The 19,062-nt window shown below is 40.7% G+C and overlaps 2 protein-coding genes across 4 annotated transcripts; both read left to right on the top strand.

Annotated features, from left to right (window-relative positions):
* The first annotated feature begins 1,295 nt into the window (after window positions 1–1,295).
* On the top strand, window positions 1,296–9,048 carry LOC121613922 (high-affinity choline transporter 1-like). 2 transcript variants are annotated; one of them, XM_041947634.1, is made up of 8 exons: window positions 1,296–1,628; window positions 2,845–2,961; window positions 5,127–5,282; window positions 5,497–5,645; window positions 5,734–5,877; window positions 5,984–6,137; window positions 7,794–8,011; window positions 8,283–9,048. In XM_041947634.1, the coding sequence occupies exons 1-8, from the start codon at window positions 1,445–1,447 to the stop codon at window positions 8,856–8,858; spliced, it is 1,698 nt and encodes a 565-aa protein (XP_041803568.1). In that variant the 5' UTR covers window positions 1,296–1,444; the 3' UTR covers window positions 8,859–9,048. The 2 variants fall into 2 exon arrangements, with proteins under 2 accessions (XP_041803568.1, XP_041803569.1); XM_041947635.1 differs by having other exon boundaries at window positions 7,965–8,011.
* A 3,359-nt stretch (window positions 9,049–12,407) lies between these two features.
* Window positions 12,408–17,543, top strand: LOC121614330 (high-affinity choline transporter 1-like). Of its 2 annotated transcripts, none has more exons than XM_041948149.1 (3): window positions 12,408–12,665; window positions 14,436–14,552; window positions 16,734–17,543. In XM_041948149.1, exons 1-3 carry the CDS (start codon window positions 12,482–12,484, stop codon window positions 16,829–16,831), a joined length of 399 nt encoding a protein of 132 aa, XP_041804083.1. In that variant the 5' UTR covers window positions 12,408–12,481; the 3' UTR covers window positions 16,832–17,543. The 2 variants fall into 2 exon arrangements, with proteins under 2 accessions (XP_041804083.1, XP_041804085.1); XM_041948151.1 differs by having other exon boundaries at window positions 16,770–17,543.
* The last annotated feature ends 1,519 nt before the right edge of the window (window positions 17,544–19,062 follow it).

A 19,062-nucleotide genomic window follows, 5' to 3' on the forward strand; every position in this document is an offset into this window, starting at 1 on the left:
GCTGAGCACAGTCAGTCAGGCAGAAGTGACTGAATAACTGGTACAAACACAAAAGGGGTTTTAACCCTAGAAATAAAAAATACAATGAAGGAAAAAAATACATTAATAAAGAGAAAGCAAGACTGAAAGTGGTACAAACTGATAAGATCAAATTCAAAGTGATACAAATAGAAAGTTAGCAGAGACAGAATACAGCCAACAATGTGTTTAAAACCTGAAGAGAATGGATGCCCAAGGCTCCCCATCCCTGCTCTAACTGTTCCGACAGGCTGTGAAGTCCAAAATTTTCCAAAACAGTTAGTGGTTGATCGAGGAAGAAGAAGCGACTTCTCTGTCATCCCTTCAGCCTTCGCGCTGTCTGCTGGAGGTTTGGTTAGCAGCTGCTGCACGGAGCTGTCTTTGTGGCTGTTGGCTAACATGAAATATTTAGTATATAATATAAAACTTGTTCCAAGCCATACTCACTCATTGTCAGCCCTGCTTGCATGCTCATAATGTGAGAGGAGAGGGAGAAATGCTGCAGAGCCACTACTACTGCAGCATGCAGGCAATACATTACAATATGATGGCTTTGTGCACATTGCACATATCCCACTTTCCTCCTGATGATCTGATTTACTCACTATTGTCACTTCTCAGAAGAACTACAAGTGTGTGTATGTGTGTGAAGGGGGGGGGGCGATGGTTGCCACAGCATAGTCAGTGGTTACATAATGGTTACATAAGTTTTGATCAAAATTATTGTTTGGTACTATTCACTGTTTGGTGGATATGTGCCATAAGCTACGCCCATGGTTGTCTTACAGTTCATATGCAAGCAGATCCGCGGGGAGGTGTCTAATTCTCACAGACACAAAGACACAGAGAGAAGCCTAATAGTTTTTATCATGATATCATTACAGTTACTCAGTAGTCACTCTTGTAGTTCATTATGCATGTTTTGGCAGCTACAAGCACATGAGCATTTAACACAATTGCTTTCAACCGAAGAACAAAAATGCATTGCAGATTGCAATTAGGTGTGGTACGGACCATCTCATGCCATGAAAATCACCCCATCTATCTATCTTTTTTAATTCACACAATAAACAGAAAAACAAAATACTGCATTATGTATTTGTTTGTCCGGTTTTCAAACACAGCTTTTAAATGAAGGTACAAAGAAAAAACAACAACAACAACAACAAAAAACCTGATCTGACCTGTTTTTTCATTGCAAGATGGTCAAGCATGATAAAATGCATGAATAAATGTTCAGAATCCTTGCCACGTAATTAAACCTGACTCCAGCCGTAATACCAGAGGGCATTAATGTATCTTTAAGGTGGAGCAGAATTATGTTGATTCATTTTCTCCTCTGGTATGTTATCTCTCGCTTCCAAAATACTCAGTCACTCTGTTAGTCAGACATCAGCTAGTGTGGAAGCCAGTCAACCAGTCCATCATGGCTGTCAACATCCCAGGAGTTATATCTGTGGTGTTTTTCTACCTGCTGGTCCTTGGGACCGGCATCTGGGCTTCTTTCAAGTCCAAAAGGGAACAGAAGAAAAGTGCAGCAAAAGGAATGGATATGGCCCTGCTGGGAAACCGGAGCATTAACTGGGTGGTGGGGGTCTTCACAATGACAGGTGAGGAGAGCACAGCTGAGAAAACTAGGATGGAAACTGTATGACTGCAAGGAAATTATTTATAAAAATGCCAATATGTTAAATCTTATGAAATGGGTGTTATATCTGCTGGCTGCAAATTTACAGCAAACGTTTGTGCAGCAAGATGTTTTGAATAAATTAACATATCTGTGAACATATATGAACAAATTCTGTATTAAACTGTATCATTAGGACGAAAGCACTGCACAGAGTTCTTGAGCAAACAGCCCATTAAGCCTAATGAAATACAGGCTATGAAATGCAAGAGTTTAATAAGTGGTTGTAGATTACTGTGAGGAATGTGAACACCCTACCCTTGAGGTTGTTCGTTGCTTGTTTATTTTGTGTTCTAAACCAGAGTTAATAAACTCAGGAAAGGCAAAAGATTTCGTAGATATTGAGCTTTCTTGCACAATTAACTTAAAATCCTGATAATTAGACTTTTGGCGTTCTTGTCTCGTTACACACACACACACAGGGGCTGAGAGCTGTCAGAGCTCTCTGCCAGCCCTCAGGTTCACTGTGTGACGGATTGTGATATTTGAATTAACTGCAAATTTTGCAGAAACCCGACTTAAGCACAAAATAAATTAAAGTGATAAGGGCTATAAGGCGGCTCCTGCTGTATTCGGTTCTGTTAACATGGCCCAGTGTTAAATCCAGTTTTAATACCTTGATTGTTGTCAGTTGATATTCTGCTTGCATTGTGCATATTCTTAAACCATGTGACCAGGTGCATGAAGCATTCAAGCTGACTTGATGAAAACTGAAATTAATTCACATAGAATTAATGAACAGAAAATTCCCTAAAATAAAAATGACAAAAAGTGAACATGATGACCTTCATGGAGGTAGGAATTATTGCAGGGCTGAGGGGCTGAATATACTGGATATCATAATCAGGTAGATATACGTAAAACTCCAGAAATATATAATTTATGCAGTGACCTTTCTTCCACTGTTGGGTATTACGCCATCGCTTTGAATGTGTGAAACAAAACCTGTTCAAAAAACCCATTTTGTTTGCTTTTAGTTACAGTTTTCTAAACTGGTAACAAGGTATGATCATTGTGAGACATTGTGAGATGATACCACTGAAAGTTTGTAAATGATAATGAATTTTCATCCAACTTTTTGCCCAAATAGCTGCCATCTGTCCACTAAATGACTTGCTGTGTGTTAATCCATCCTGTAGCTACATGGGTTGGAGGAGGCCTCATTGTTGGCACAGTTGAGATGGTGTACACGCCCTCCATGGGACTAATCTGGGCAGTCGTGATGTTGACAGCATACAGCTCATCTTTTCTTATCAGTAAGTGTTTCAAATTACATCTGACAGGATACTGCTTGTCTGCATACGTGGTAAAACAAACAATCTGTAAAAAAAACTCTAAAAAACAACAAACCAAAACAGGAATTACTGTATATTATACAGGAATAATAATGGCATCAGTGTTGACATGATGGGTTTCCAGTCAGCAGTTGGGCACTTGAGATGGCCAAACTTCATTTCCAGAATACAACTGGCCACCTGCTCAGGAATCCCTAACTGTCATTGGCTAAAGGGCCAATGCTCAATGTACCAAGCTCAATAACAAATCGCCAGCGGATTTGGAGCATTTTCCAGACATTACTTTTAATTTGTTTGGAGAGGACCAAACACAGCTGGAGAATGACATGTCCCCGGCCAAAAAGACAAGAAAAGTAAAGAACAACGCACAGAGACTGACCAGGCTGAAGCGGACAGACACACAAAAAAAAAAACACCAAGAAAAACACAGCATGAGCGATCAACCTGCTAAAAGACTGCTGAGTGGAGACAAAACTGGAGATGTATGTCGCTGACAGCAGAAATCAGCTGCTGTGGGAATTTTATCCATCAGTACAAAATAATTCAAGATTCAAGATTCAAGGTTCTTTGTTGTCATTGAGCATGACGTGTCAATGAAATTTTCATTGCAACCCACATGTTAGAAACAAGATAATAAGAAAGATAAGAAAGATTAGAAAGAATAAAATTAAGATAACTACAATAAAATAAACTAACATGCAATAAAAATATTCGTAAATGCAATTAAAAATATACCAGAATGAAAATATACTAAGGCAATAAAATATACTAAACAATAAACAATAAAATATACACAGTGAAATGTACCGACAGAATAAGACATACCAGTGGAATGTACTGACAGCAGCTGAAATATACTAAAATGTATATAATTTAGTTAAGTGTGTGTGTGTACTTATATGTTAAGTACACAGAAGGTGCAGGTGGAGGTGGAGGTGTAAAGTGCGGTGTGCAGTGTTCACAGTTCTCACAGTCTCTCACTGCAGTGAGGGGCTGCTGGGGGTGATAGCTCTAACAGCTCTGGGGAAGAAGCTGTCCCTCAGTCTGTTAGTGGTGGTGGTTCCTGTACCGCTTTCCTGATGGTAGCGGTACAGCAGTCTGTGGCCCGGGTGGCTGGGGTCCGTGGCGATGGATCTCGCCCTCTTCCTGACCCGGCCTTCATATATACAGTCTAGGTCAGGGAGGGGGCAGCCCACGATGCCCTGTGCAGTTTTAACCACCCGTGCCAGTTGGTTCCTCTCCTGAGCCGTACAGCTGCCGTAACACACTGTCACACTGAGGCAGAGGATGCTTTTAGTTGTGGCCCTGTAGAAATTGACGAGCAACCGAGAGGAGAGTCCAGCCCGTTTCAGTTTCCTGAGGAAGAAGAGCCTTTGTTGTGCCTTCTTCACTAGGCGGGAGGTGTTCATGGACCAGGAGAGATCAGATGTGATGTGGAGGCCCAGGAACATGATGTTGTCCACACACTCCACCACTTCTCCGTCCATGAGCAGGGGGGCGTGATCCATCTTCCTGGACCTCCTGAAATCCACAATGACCTCCTTGGTCTTCCCTGTGTTCAGCACCAGGTTGTTGGCTGAACACCACTGGGTAAACGGGCGTATCTCCTCTCTGTCGTGGGTCTCGTTAAAGCAATAATAGCTTTAAACCAAACTCTGTCTCCAGCTACGTCTCTCTCAGGTCTGGGATGTCCCGTCACTTCTCCACATTTGACGTGCTTTCTCTGAATAACTCTAAAGAAATAAGTTTTCCTGCCTGCCGGCCTGCACACAGAGAGGCGGGTGCTAGGTAACGTACATGTTTACTTTCAGAGCCGCTGTACAGTGATTAATGAATGCTTTAGTAGAAAGCCCTGTTCTAAGCAGAATATAATGTATAGTGAGCAGGTTGCTTCAGAATGAATCGTAGCCCTCTCCGCTTCGAGTCGGGCTTCTATGTCATCCTGTCGGGTTTATTTGCTCACGGAACCTGCTCACTATACATGATCCCTTACTTGTTGTATATGTTAAAAAGACAAGAAGAGAAACAGATATAACACTTAAACTTGTTGCTGAAGGTGATCTTTGTTCACCTTCACTTGATTTTTTTTTCTAATTGTGATGTGGTCTGTCCTTTCCTAAATCAAGCTGGCTTGGTGTTTGCCAAGCCAATGAGAGAAAGAAACTGTGTGACGATGCTGGACCCTTTCCATATGAAGTACGGAAAAGTACTAACAGCTGGACTGAGCCTGGTTTCACTCTTGGTTGATGTGGTCTGGGTGCCCTCAACACTACTTGGTTTAGGTACATTACATACAAATACATTTTCTATACATTCATCACAAAGACATATTTAGAATTGTGTGTTCACTCTTCTTTTATCAGTTCAGTCCAATAAACATATACATAGATGTAAATACCTATGTTGTGTCGATATGACTAAAAACAATGAATATGAACTGGTGATATTAACACAATGATTGGTCATAAAATTTCACTGATAAAATGTGTTTGACAGGAGGAATCATGAGTGTAGTCCTGGATTTGTCCTTCACTGTGTGCATCTGGGTCTCTGCTGCAGTGGTCATTATCTACACAGTGCTGGGAGGCCTCTACTCTGTGGCCTACACAGATGTTATACAGCTTGTCCTCATATTCATCAGCTTGGTGAGTTTGCTATACTTTCAGTTTTTACACTGTCTGCCTTTGTGTTCGAAGGAACTTAAACAACTTACATTTTTATTTGTCTCTGAAGTGGCTCTGTGTTCCCTTTGTCATGATGAATCCTCACACCATGGACATTAGCCAGACCGTGATGAACAACACCTTACATGCTCCCTGGATTGGTCAACCAGAGCTGAAAAAGACCTGGATACTGATTGATAACTTCTTATTCTTTGTAAGGAAGCCTGAGTGCTAATAGCAGGCATTCATTTTGCAGCATTTACCTGATGTGGACGCAACACAAGCGATTGAATTAACCACCTATCTGTTTTACACCTCAGGCTCTGGGGTCTCTGGGGTACCAGTGCTTCCATCAGAGGACCTTGTCAGCTTCTTCCTTAGCCACAGCCAAGCTCACATGTGTTACTGCTGCTTTCATCTTTCCTCTATTTGGGATACCTGTTATACTGCTTGGGGCAGCTGCTTCATCCACAGGTATTAACAGCTTCTACATACTGGGGTAAACTGTGAAAACTGAAGTCTATGTTTTAATCATATAATCACTGGTGATCACTGAATGATTTAACATTTGCAGTCAAGGAGGACTGTCCATCTAGCTTTTATGGCACCCACCAGTCTCTCCACTGAAGTGTCCTTGAGCAAGTCTCTGAATCATTAGCTCTGATACCTCTTCTGATCTAAGCTTTAGGGCATTCAATCGTTCGCAAATGGACCTCGTCAGTTTGTCTTAGAAGACGTTTCGCCTCTCATCCGAGCAGGCTTCATCAGTTCATGCGCAACCAGACTAGATGGGACAGCTCTAGTCCAATGCAATGGTGTTAGGTTCAAGTATTTATCCCCTGAGTGAGTCCAACCCCCAAAACCAAGAATGGTATCACTCTATTGTGAGGCAAACGATCCCCCCATTAAGGCAGGGTGGGGTGCAACCCTTTGGTGTCAACGACAGTCGTTTGCCTCGTTAGTGTCCCATTCTTGTCATTGGGAGGCTCCTGGAGCCATGTGTGAATGGCTTTGTTGTTTATCCTCAGAGGCTAAATCTTTGAATCTCTTTGGAAGAGATGAAAGGACAGCATTGTATGTGGGAGATAGGTGGTGTCTCAGACCCCCCCCCTCTGTTCAGAGATGGTTTTTCAACCTTGACATAGATGGCTTCTCGTACTCCTCTTTCAAACCATCCGTCTTCTCTGTCCAGAATATGCACATTTGTATCCTCTCCTTGAGATGCAGGTAAACAGCTGAGTCCAGCCCTGAAGAGTTAGCCCTTCTGTGTTGTGCCATGCGTCTGCTCAGTTCTGAGTGTTGAAACGTCTTCTTAAACAAACTGATGAGGTCCAGTTGCAAACGATTGAATGCCCTAAAGCTTACAATGACCTGGATGAATGAGAATATTCACAGGCATGCTTCTGATCTAAAGAACTTCCTGTCAGGCATCAGTAGACCAGTAATTACAAAGATTGTCATATAATTATCTGCAGCAATTTGAAGAGTTCACCTAACCCTAAAATAAAACTAAGAATTAAAGAAATAATGTGGTGCTCCTCTTTGTCGGTGATCTAAACTGTGTTTGAACCATAACATGCATGAGTAGAAGGGGGAACTTTTTGTCTTCCATTCCTAGAGTTGTCCTCATGAGACCTAGTTTCCTCAGAGCGTTTTTCGACTACATTTGAAGATACTTCAATGTTTGACTGACCTTCATATCTTAAAGTAATGACGTTGAGTGGTTCATGCCAATATATATATATATATATATATATATATATATAGTAGCCATTTAATGATGTATTTCAATAATGTTAAATTGTTAAATGGACAGAATCAGCGCCACAATATAAAATAGTGTCATCTGCATAAAGATGAAGTGGATGCATGGCAAGCTCTTCAGAAGCATATTCTTAGATTCCGTGTATCAGATTGGAGGCCAAAATATCACGGGTTGCCTATATATTAGTGCCGACTGTGTGAAAGGTGATTTGAATGACAGGCCTTGGTACCCACCTTGCTCCTTATATCTTATCACACAGTGCTTAGTTTATAGATTAGTAGGAACAGTAGTCTCGTCTTAAAATCACTCAAACAGATCATGGGAGCATTTTTTCAGTCTTTCCCTCTTTTGTGTCCATGCCTCAGACTGGAACATGACTACCTATGGTTCTCCATCTCCATATGAGCATGGGGAAGCAGCTCTCGTTCTGCCCATCGCCCTGCAGCACCTCACCCCTTTCTTCATTGCCATCATTGGTACTGGATGTGTGGCTGCTGCTGTGATGTCATCAGCTGACTCTGCTTTGCTTTCTGCAGCTTCTGTCTTCACTGCTAACATCTACAAGAACATCCTGAGGCCTCAGGTGAAAGAATACACTTGTTTTTTTTCAATCTGCTACAACGACATCACAAAAAAGACTACTGTTCATTATTTTGAAGGTTTGACATTTATTTTGAAAGAGGGGCAATGGAGTTCAATACAGTATAAATGGAGTAAAATGGTTTGATTGAGAAACAAAGTCGAAGAAGAGTGAAGAAGACAACAGGGAGGTAAATGAAAGCAGGATAGTCTCAGTCATTTGCTGTTAACCTGCTCTTCTTCCTCTCTTTCTCCTCCTCTCTTCTCTTCCTCAGGCATCAGACAGAGAGGGTCAGTGGGTAATCCGTGTTGCTGTGGTGGTCGTGGGCTTGGTTGGCACATCACTCACCATACTGAAAAACAGCATCTTAGTGTTCTGGTTCCTTAGTGGTGAATTGGCCTACATTGTAGTCTTCCCTCAACTCGTCTGTGTCCTCTTCTTCAACATCTCCAATGGTTATGGGGCTATTATGGGCTGCCTGGTGGGAGTTGTGTTAAGACTGCTCAGTGGAGACCCATCTCTCGGGTTAGCACCAGTCATACACTTCCCAGGATGTACTCTTGAGGATGGGGTTTATGTCCAGTACTCTCCAGTCAGGACCATCTCCATGCTGTCTGCCATTGCTGCCATCTTGTCATTCTCCTACCTGGCTTCTGTGCTCTTCAACAAAGGCATGCTTCCTGAGAAGTGGGATGTGTTCAAAGTGAAGGTCCAGCAAACAGCACAACCACTGACACCAACAGATGCTGCCGCAGAACATAACGAGAATGAGAAACTGAGCAGAGACAACTCTGAGGCCGAGGCATCAGAGCCAATGATGAGCACAAAATTTACCTTGTGTTTTCAGTAAAAAGGAAAATCACAGTACAAATTGACTTTTCTTTGCAATCAGGTGTCCTTTTTTTGTAATTGCAAGGCAGGCTCAGTGCTGCTGGGCTGCATGATAATTTGTTTACATTCCTGCAGTTGCCCACTCTGAGAAATTGGAGGCAAGTGAATGTGTAATGTATAATGAATGTGTAATAAATATTAAAATGTTAACCCAATTCAGTGTGTTATGTTATTATGGTGTCATATCTTTAAGATGAAAACATTGTAACCATTTGGTACAATAGATGTGTAAAACATGTCAAGTAGAAGGTTACTCCAAAAGCCTGATGTTGGCAGTGCCTGATTGCCACTAAGGCATCCATCAATTGACTTGGACTTGCTGAATGTAACAGCAGGGTGGTCTGCTGCATTTGAAGAAACTGAGGTTTGAGGACACAAAGTACAGACTTCACAGACACTGTGACACTGTGGGTGTAGATAACCCTTGAGTATATTTGTATTCGTTATTCTATTCACTTTTTCTGTGCTTTGTTAATTTCTGTGCCGAAAAAAATATCAACAGTTACCTTCATTCACTGAAAGACCTAATCAAGGAAGGTTTGAGTGGTCACATAACATTTCACTCCAGGACTTTTATTCTAATATGATGGATATCTGGGATGATTGCTTCAATTAATTTTTTGAGGGATAATAAAAAGGGATGTTTGAAGTGTGACAATCCACAAGGCTACAATATGGGTTGGAGGTGTAAATCAATACTAGACAATTCCGGCGCTGCCGAAATTTTGACAGTGGCATGAGGGGACTACTGGTCTTATTAACTGAATCAATGAACATGAATGAATTTAATGGAAATGAACCATCTCTATTGTCATCCAAAGTTTCCTTTTTCTAACAGAGCTAACGGCACAAACGCTAATGGTGCTAACAGAGCTAACAGAGCTAACACTAACGGAGCTAACAGTGCTAACATTTCTAATAGAGCTAGCAGAGTTAACGGTGCTAATGCTAACGGTGCTAATAGAGCTAACGCCGTTGTGCCTGTCTTTGTATATGAGTTTGTCTGTGTGTATTTAACTGTATTTGTGTGTGACTGTGTGTGTGTGTGTGTGTGTATCTGTCGTTGTGTGTGATTGCGTATGTGTGTGTCTTTGTCTGTTTGTGTGTGTGTGTGTCTGCTTGAACTACACATTTATCAAATTGTCCCAAGTAATTGAACAAGCAGCCCAACCAGTTCCTACATGGAGATGTGTCTGGTATATGTGTGTCTGAATGTGTATATGTGTGCGTGTGTAACTTCTGCCCCACCTGCTGATAATTACCTCTCTATCTCTCCAACTTTTTACCTGTTCCTGAATAGCTACATTTTCGCTGTTGGTTTCTTCTGAACAACTTGTGATTGTGACAAAACCGTAGCTGCTATCAAAAAAACGATTACACTGTGAGATGCGGACAAGTCTGGGCCAGATGTACGTGTGTTTTATGTCCAGATATTCTTTAGAAAAATGACTAAATGGTCGATTTAAAAAGACACACACCGGCAGGCTGTGACTCAGAAAACAGGAGATTGTATGGGTTTAAATGAAGCAGCAGAGCAGGGCAGCTGGTGCAAGATCCCTCTTTATTTAAATTTGGTGGGGGCTTAACCTTTAAAATTGAACTTTGACGAGAGAAGAAAGGTTTGTCTACAAAAAGATCCAAAAATTATGTGTCTCCTATTCAGCGTTTGGATTTTACGGCAATTTTAGAAAAAAATTTCAGGCAATTTGTCACTGGCTCTTTCTCTCTAACTCATGATGTCATCCACTCTAGGGGGAAAAATTCAGAGCATTTTTTGAGAAACTTTATGGTCTTGAGATGGTCAGGGATCGAAAATTGTAAGAGATATCAAAAAATGTGCCGAGGTTCATTTTGAGCCAACAAAATTATCTACGTTTTAAAGTTTGAATGAAGTCTCTAGGAGAAAGTATGGCGAAGCAGCGGACAATTGAAAAAGGCTGAAATTTGAGGAAATTTCCCATTCATTTCTTATGGGAAATTCTTCACAGTTTTTTGCATATAACTTTGCAAATTATTGACGAAAGAGCTATAAAAGTCGTAGCACGCCATTCCCGATCGAGTCGCACGTTTTGATATATAGTTTGTGAGGGTTTTCTCAAAGCTGCGGGACTAGTTACGCACCGAAATTTCTGGCTGAAGATGAAAAATGGGAAGAAAAAACGCGCGGGATAACAATAGTGGCTCTTGCGTTGTCTCGTGCCACTAATTAATGTTATGCCATCTTTAATTCCATCTTTAATAATTATAGTAGTTTTACATTATATTGTCACTGTTTTACATCATACATCAAATTATTGTGTTTGTGCAGATTGCACAAACTCAGCTGTCAGGCAGTGGTGGTCAGTACATCCACTTCAGTATTGTACTTAAGTATTCTACATTTTCAGGTATACCTATTTGCCTTTAATTATGACTTTTACTCCACTACATTTGAAAGACAAATGTCTTAGTATTGATTCCATTATATTTCCATGAAGGCTCCTGTTACTTGTTACTTTGAAGCACAGCTCTGAAGTCAGCAGATTAATTTTCTACCCTTTCCTAAAATGACATATGCCAGTGAACTACTCCTCAGATTCCTGTCAGTTCAGTTCAAGTTCAAGTTCATTGTGTCCGATGCATTTTTTGAATAGTTCAGTTTGAACTCGGTGGTTATAATGATGGCGACAGCAGATAAAGATGACAATTTCTCACCGCCAGAGAACCTATATCCATATCTGATATCCTTGTTTGAGATTTTTGGAATAAAGATTCATATCGTTTTAAACATTTACCACTCAGTGTACTCTCAATGCCTCCTGTTCATTTCTAATGCGACAACGGCACATTCGTTAGTCATGATTGAGTGAACATTTCAACTCCACAAAAACCCTTACAGTCATTCACAGGGCAACAGACACATCCAGTAACAAAAGGTGGAATGGCTCCATTTCTACACTGTTCACCCCCTCACTGGATCTGAGGCCTCTTGTTTGGTAATTTCTAAGAAGTTCACATTCTCATCTCCTGTTGTCACCATCTGTTGGTGTCAGTGGTTGTGCTGTTTGCTGGGCTTTCACTTCTCAGGAAGCTTCGACTATATATACACATGAGGTAACAATGAACAGCTGGAGACAATCAGGGCGGGGTAGACAATCAGACAGGCGGGAAAACACACCAGGAAGTCAGGGTATGAAACAAGAGGGGAGTTAGGGTTTCACAATAAAACAGGAAGTGCAAGACCAGACTAGACGCTCGTGAAACAAACAGCTTAACAGACACGACGAAACATAACAGGTTTTCAAACACAGCTGGAAGGTACAAAGAAAAAAAACAATAACAACAAAAAAACTGATCTGACCCATTTTTCCAATGCAAGATGGTCAAGCATGATAAAATGCATAAATAAATGTTCAGAATCCTTGCCACGTAATTAAACCTGACTCCATCCGTAATACCAGAGGGCATTAATGTATCTTTAAGGTGGAGCAGAATTATGTTGATTCATTTTCCCCTCTGGTATGTTATCTCTCGCTTCCAAAATACTCAGTCACTCTGTTAGTCAGACATCAGCTAGTGTGGAAGCCAGTCAACCAGTCCATCATGGCTGTCAACATCCCAGGAGTTATATCTGTGGTGTTTTTCTACCTGCTGGTCCTTGGGACCGGCATCTGGGCTTCTTTCAAGTCCAAAAGGGAACAGAAGAAAAGTGCAGCAAAAGGAATGGATATGGCCCTGCTGGGAAACCGGAGCATTAACTGGGTGGTGGGGGTCTTCACAATGACAGGTGAGGAGAGCACAGCTGAGAAAACTAGGATGGACACTGTATTACTGTAAGGAAATTATTTATATCTGCTGGCTGCAAATTTACAGCAAAAGTTTGTGCAGCAAGATGTTTTGAATAGATTAACATATCTGTGGACATATATGAACAAATTCTGTATTAAACTGTATCATTAGGACGAAAGCACTGCACAGAGTTCTTGAGCAAACAGCCCATAAAGCCTAATGAAATACAGGCTATGAAATGCAAGAGTTGAATAAGTGGTTGTAGATTACTGTGAGGAATGTGAACACTCTACCCTTGAGGTTGTTCATTGCTTGTTTATTTTGTGTTTTAAACCAGAGTTAAGAAACTCGGGAAAGGCAGAAGCATTTTGTAGATAGTAAGTTCTCTTGCGCAATGAGGATAAAATCCTGATAATTAGACGCAGATGACTGCACTAAAACTCAAGATAAACTTGAGATAAGCAGCATATACAGATCATGTTTAAAGTAAAAAAGCTTTTCTATTTTGCAATATGTCAAATAAATTAATTCAATTACCCCAGCCCCCTCTCAGTTAATTCCCTCTTGATTGGCTTTTATTTTGTTTTTTTTGTTGTCAATGCTGAATCAATTGCCTTAATATGGGAACAAAAAATTTTGGATTTTATTATTTGACAATATTTCGCAATATCTTGTGTCATCATCTGACTTTTGGCTTTTTTGTCTCGTTGCACATGTAACCGTGCTCAGTCACACTCTGTCACTGGCTGGTTCAAAACCCCTTGACTCTGCGTTGTGTATATTTTTTATAAAGAAGTCGGGAGGATGAAGTGTCTTGTTTATGCCGTTTATTAGCCAGCCTGGTCAACAGGAGGACACTCTGGTCAGTCGGCTCTGGCATCTCGTGCACAGCACACTATAAAAGGAGCAGCACATTCATTTATGCTAATGTTTGCTAGATAGCTAGCTTACAGAGTATCTCAAACTCCCCGGGAACATCCTTAAGCGAGTAATATGAAATAGCCCTCACACACTCTACATCCAAGTAGTTCATACTGCATATAGAGTTATAGAATAGAAAAAAGGTTCATCATATAAATACACAAATAAATACAACATTTATCTGCCCGTGCTGTGCTCCACAACCCACCTCAAGCACGCCTCTCGGGAACTGACAGCGCCACACCGATCTGGTGGCACACTATAGCTCCCGAGGGGGCGCTATTGAGCCAATAACAATAAAATATATAAAAACCAAATTCCAGCAAGTGGAATTATTTACCATTTATACCCCGTTACACACACACACACAGGGGCTGAGAGCTGTCAGAGAACTGCCAGCCCTCAGGTTCACTGTGTGACGGATTGTGATATTTGAATTAACTGCAATTTTTTTAGAAACCTGACTTAAGCACAAAATAAATCAAAGTGATAAGGGCTATAAAGCGGCTCCTGCTGTATTCGGTTCTGTTAACATGGCCCAGGTAGAAATTATTGCAGGGCTGAGGGGCTGAATATACTGGATATCATAATCAGGTAGATATACGTAAAACTCCAGAAATATTTAAATTTTATGCAGTTGTTGGGTATTACGCCATCTCTTCGAAAGTGTGAAACAAAACCTGTTCAAAGTAACAGTTTTCTAAACTGGTAACAAGGTATGATCATGACATCGTGAGATGATACCACTGAAAGTTTATAAATGATAATGAATTTTCATCCAACTTTTTGCCCAAATAGCTGCCATCTGTCCACTAAATGACTTGCTGTGTGTTAATCCATCCTGTAGCTACATGGGTTGGAGGAGGCCTCATTGTTGGCACAGTTGAGATGGTGTACATGCCCTCCATGGGACTAATCTGGGCAGTCGTGATGTTGACAGCATACAGCTCGTCTTTTCTTATCAGTAAGTGTTTCAAATTACATCTGACAGGATACTGCTTGTCTGCATACGTGGTAAAACAAACAATCTGTAAAAAAAACTCTAAAAAACAACAAACCAAAACAGGAATTATATTATACAGGAATAATAATGACATCAGTGTTGACATGATAGGGTTCCACTCAGCAGTTGGGCACTTGAGATGGCCAAACTGCGTATTTACAGAATACAACTGGCCACTGTTGCTGAAATGATGTAGACCTCCTATATGGTCAGCATAAAAAAATGAAAATAAATCCTCACACCGTTGTTTGTAGATTTGAACCTGCAACACATCACTTTGCATTTTTCAGTGGCACCTAAATGAGTGGAAGTGATAGAATGTTTGAATGGTTAAAGAGAACTCATCTATAAATTATTTGCTTTTTATTTCTATGCAACCTGACAAAAACGACTGCTTGCATCCCTTCTGCTACTGATAAGGTTGTGAGTCATTCTGTTGTATTTCGTATAGGCTTCGTGAGACGAGAGACAGGTGTAGCAAGGCACTGACACAAAGAATAATCCAGCAACAAGGCCAGAGTGGGGGGTGATGATAAAGGGCCGGTGAATACCAATCGGAGACAGGTGTGTTTCAGCGCACTCAGCAGGGCGATCAGCACCGCCCCTCTCCAGCTCCAGCCTGAAACAAAAAGAAGCAAGGAACCAAGAATTCACAACCATAACATTTTGTCTTCTGCTGCATCTTCGCCAAAAGTTGTTTGAGCATTCATGTGAAAGGCCAAAATTAATGTTAAATGATCTTATGACCTATCATTAGGCCTTCTGACAGACAAAACTATTCTCTAAGCCTGACCTAGCATACATTTAAACTTTAAGTCCTCTATTTGACCAAGCAAAGAGCATACACTCAGCTCTTATTTAGGCTTTATATCTACATTGTATCTGCTCTGGTTAAACTACATCGGCTCCTCTCCTCCGGTTTCATCTGAATGCGATGGCCTGCTTAGTTGCCCATTTGCCTTCCCTGCTAATTTAGTTCCATTAGTCTTAATAATAGTAGCTGTATTGGCACCCTTCTGGTATCAGAAACTTTTCTACAGCACTCTCAGACATAACATACCTCTAAACTGCCTTTGAATCCCACAGTAACACATGCAAAGATGCTCAGATTCTGTGGATACTCAGCTGCTTAATGCGTCCTCATGGCTATACTGTATCTAATTAGGCTGGAGAGGCTGACCTTGCTGGCATGACAGTGTTGCTGTCAACAGTTAAAAAACCATATCCAGATCAACATCAAGGGTAGAGCACATTTCTTACTTTTAAAGCTACTGCAAAAAGCCTTTAAAATCTATTTTGTTATGTTACATCGTCATATCGCTGAAAACAAAGCTGTTTTCTCGGTTTGTGAAAAGTCGAAGTTTTGGAGATACATGGTCCACACAAGACAGCAACAATTGACAGTTTTGGATCAGTCAGTTTTGCTACTGAGCACGAAAAACAAAGGAAAATGGAGTCTAATGGAATATCATTAGTGATACATGTATTTAGTCGTAAACCAAAGTATTGGACAAGGACAAAAAATAATGATAATTGATGGTCATTTTCCTGGCAGGGGCTTTTGGTTAAAAAGTCATTGTCTGGGGCCCATGAATGTCTGCACCAAGTTTTATGGAAATTCTTCCAACATTTGTTAATAAAAAATAAAAATGTTCATCACATGTTGTTGTTCAAGGAAAAGTCAGGAGATAACAAAAATCATTTGGATGGCAGTTCCAACAGGATTGGATTCATCCTCTGGAGATCAAAAATGTCTGTACACAATCCATCCAGTAGTTATTGAGATATTTTTCTCTTGACTAAACTGGTGGCTGAACAGATTGGCACTGCCATCCCTAGAGCCACCGCATTATCATGGCTAAAATAATGATTTTTCAGCAAACTCTCATTTTGATCCAAATCCAAATCCATCTAAATGTACACATTTGCAGAATTTACTAATGACGAGTTCGTCGTTGTTGACTGTTCGGCATTGCTGATCATTTGTTCTTTGGTTCCCTATACATTCAAAAAATGTAACCTTGAAATGTTGTGAACCAGTGAACCACTGAATGTTTTTTGTCTCTTGTTCCCTTTTGCTCTTCTCTGATTTTCTAATCTTCCTATTTTGTTTTGCACTTCACCCATGTTTATCTTTCACAGTTCACACATTTACAAAAGCAAACCTGTTTCGTCAAGATGTTTTTGTAGATGTCCGTGGTGAAGACAGAGGCTGCAGACAACAAAGAAGAATCCGCTGAGAACTTAACAGCAGAAGCAATGGCTCCAATTGTTGTGAGAGGCTGCAGGGTGATGGGCAGGATTAGAGCTATTGGCCCACGCTCAAATGGAGATGGAGTACCATAAGAAGTCAGATTCCAGTCTAATGGATTGACAGCAAGACAAAAACAGATGTTCTTGGAAAAGGTCTCTAAAACACAAATTGGTGAATTTCACATAGATTTTTAGTTGTATTTGCTGTTGTGGAACCTTTTTCAACCCTTTTTATGTATTTATTGGAGCCATCCGTGACAATTTAGTTTTTGTTTTCATACTAGGTGAATGTGTTTCGTCATTTCACTTTTCTGATCTTTATATCTTGCTTATATTGCATTTTCTGGTCTTATTGATGCTATGATTTTAAACTGTTATCTATTTTTCATTGTTGTTCTTTTCGTGTGGATCCCAGGAAGACAAGTGACCACTTATGCATACAAGGAGCTAAATCTTAAAACTGATCCCGCAAGTGCAGAGAAATAAGTCCAGATGTAATGTGTTCAAACTGTGTTTTTTTCCAGTAACAATGCTTGCAGCCACATTTTTCAGTCAACTGTAGGTGCTGCACAGTTACAGTCGTCTAGTCTGCAAATTAAAAATGCACACATACATGATCTAGAGTCTGACTTTGAACAAATGTGAAATGAAATGAATTCCCTTTTGTGAGCCTGCAAGTTGGAAATGAGATGAACTGAACAACAACATGAGGCTATGAAAGCTCTGTAATTGTGTGTGTGATCACTCTGCTGAATGAAAGAAAGGTTGCAACAGACCCAAGTCATTACTGCTGCATTTTTTCCACTTGCCAAATATTGTAGTGTTGTGATCACTTTCATTCTTGGCATTACAGCTTTATTGCATTGGGTGGGAGATGAGAGGGCATCTGAAATGAGCTCGATCACAAACACCATGCCTGCATGATCTAATTTTTAGTGTTTCATTAACTAAACTGTCATTCAGCGTTTGGAGAATGTTTTTCCTACCTCTTTCTCTTTCCATCTTCTCCTCTGCATAAGAAACTTCTAATCCTCTTGAAAGTGCTCCCCCCTTCTCCTTACAGTTTCACTTTAGGAGCTCTCTTAAGGGCTAAGATGCTTTGTGAATAACTTCTATCTTTACCAGGTTCTAGTCTGAAGTCTTAGGGGAAGTTCTTAGAAAACATAACTAAGCGCAACTCTTTATAGGAATCTTTATCTTAATATGGCCCCCGGTCATTTTATTATGAAAAACCGAAGTAGACATAATAGCTTAGCTGTTCTGTAATCAATCCAAATGTGTCATCTTTAACTTAAGTCAACAAAACAGTTAAATCCACACCTACATCCTTGAGGCTAATTACTATATGCGTCATTTCATTCTGTCCTTCAACCATCCTTTCATCACAACGATCAAGAGAATGTTTAGTGGTGACAATAGTGGATACGGATTCCTTCAACCACCACCCCTGAAACAGACATTAGTGTGTACCCTACTGGATTCACAGAGTAGCAACACTTTTGTGGATCAAGATGTGTGCGAGACGATGGGGGCAGTTTAAGAGCCAGTTAAGCTAAAGCTCACCACTATGATGGGAAAAGATTTCATTGTTCAGAGTGAAGGAGTCAATGGGCTTAGAGTTAAAGGGTTTTCTTGCCACCCGCCTACACCAGAGAGTTCATACCACTTGAACGTTCCCACATTCCCACCCCTGAAACAGCCAAAAGATGGAAACACTTGAACAGAAGCAGCATAAGAAAATCCAGAGTTCATGGATATCGAGGCCGGACTCCTAATCGGATATGACTGCTCCAGAGCACTGGCACCTCGCCAAGTCATCACAGGAGGTGACGAAGAGCCGCGCGGCAGTGGAGCATTGTCGGGGGTTGCAAAGTCAACAGAAGTGGCAGGTCTATGTCATTGTATATCTGTCGAGGAACCTCCACCATTGCCACCAGTCACAGTCAGCTGTATGCTAAAAGAGAGCCCAAAATTGATCAAGAATATGTTTGGACAGATTCTCAGGTAGTCTTGGGCTACATTACCAATGAAGCCTGAAGGTTTCACATTTTCATCACAAATCCAAGAATCCAATCCAAAAAATCAGAGAAATAACAGACTGGCGGATCACGCCTCAAGGTGGGAGAGTCGATTATTTCAAAGTTCCTGTGGAAAAGAGAGATTGTTACACAGAAAACAACTCCTGAGCTCTTGGTGGGCAATTCTGAAATCAAATCGA

Source organism: Chelmon rostratus, chromosome 11, assembly GCF_017976325.1.
Source record: "Chelmon rostratus isolate fCheRos1 chromosome 11, fCheRos1.pri, whole genome shotgun sequence".
In the NCBI taxonomy this organism is placed as follows: domain Eukaryota; kingdom Metazoa; phylum Chordata; class Actinopteri; order Chaetodontiformes; family Chaetodontidae; genus Chelmon; species Chelmon rostratus.

Bases quoted from the DNA above. Each gene is read 5' to 3' on its own strand.
- LOC121613922 (XM_041947634.1), top strand. From the start codon at position 1,445: ATGGCTGTCAACATCCCAGGAGTTATATCTGTGGTGTTTTTCTACCTG. The intron at 1,629-2,844 runs GTGAGGAGAGCA...TCCATCCTGTAG, and splicing joins GGGGGTCTTCACAATGACAG to CTACATGGGTTGGAGGAGGC. The intron at 8,012-8,282 runs GTGAAAGAATAC...TCTCTTCCTCAG, and splicing joins AGAACATCCTGAGGCCTCAG to GCATCAGACAGAGAGGGTCA.
- LOC121614330 (XM_041948149.1), top strand. From the start codon at position 12,482: ATGGCTGTCAACATCCCAGGAGTTATATCTGTGGTGTTTTTCTACCTG. The intron at 12,666-14,435 runs GTGAGGAGAGCA...TCCATCCTGTAG, and splicing joins GGGGGTCTTCACAATGACAG to CTACATGGGTTGGAGGAGGC. The intron at 14,553-16,733 runs GTAAGTGTTTCA...TATCTTTCACAG, and splicing joins CAGCTCGTCTTTTCTTATCA to TTCACACATTTACAAAAGCA.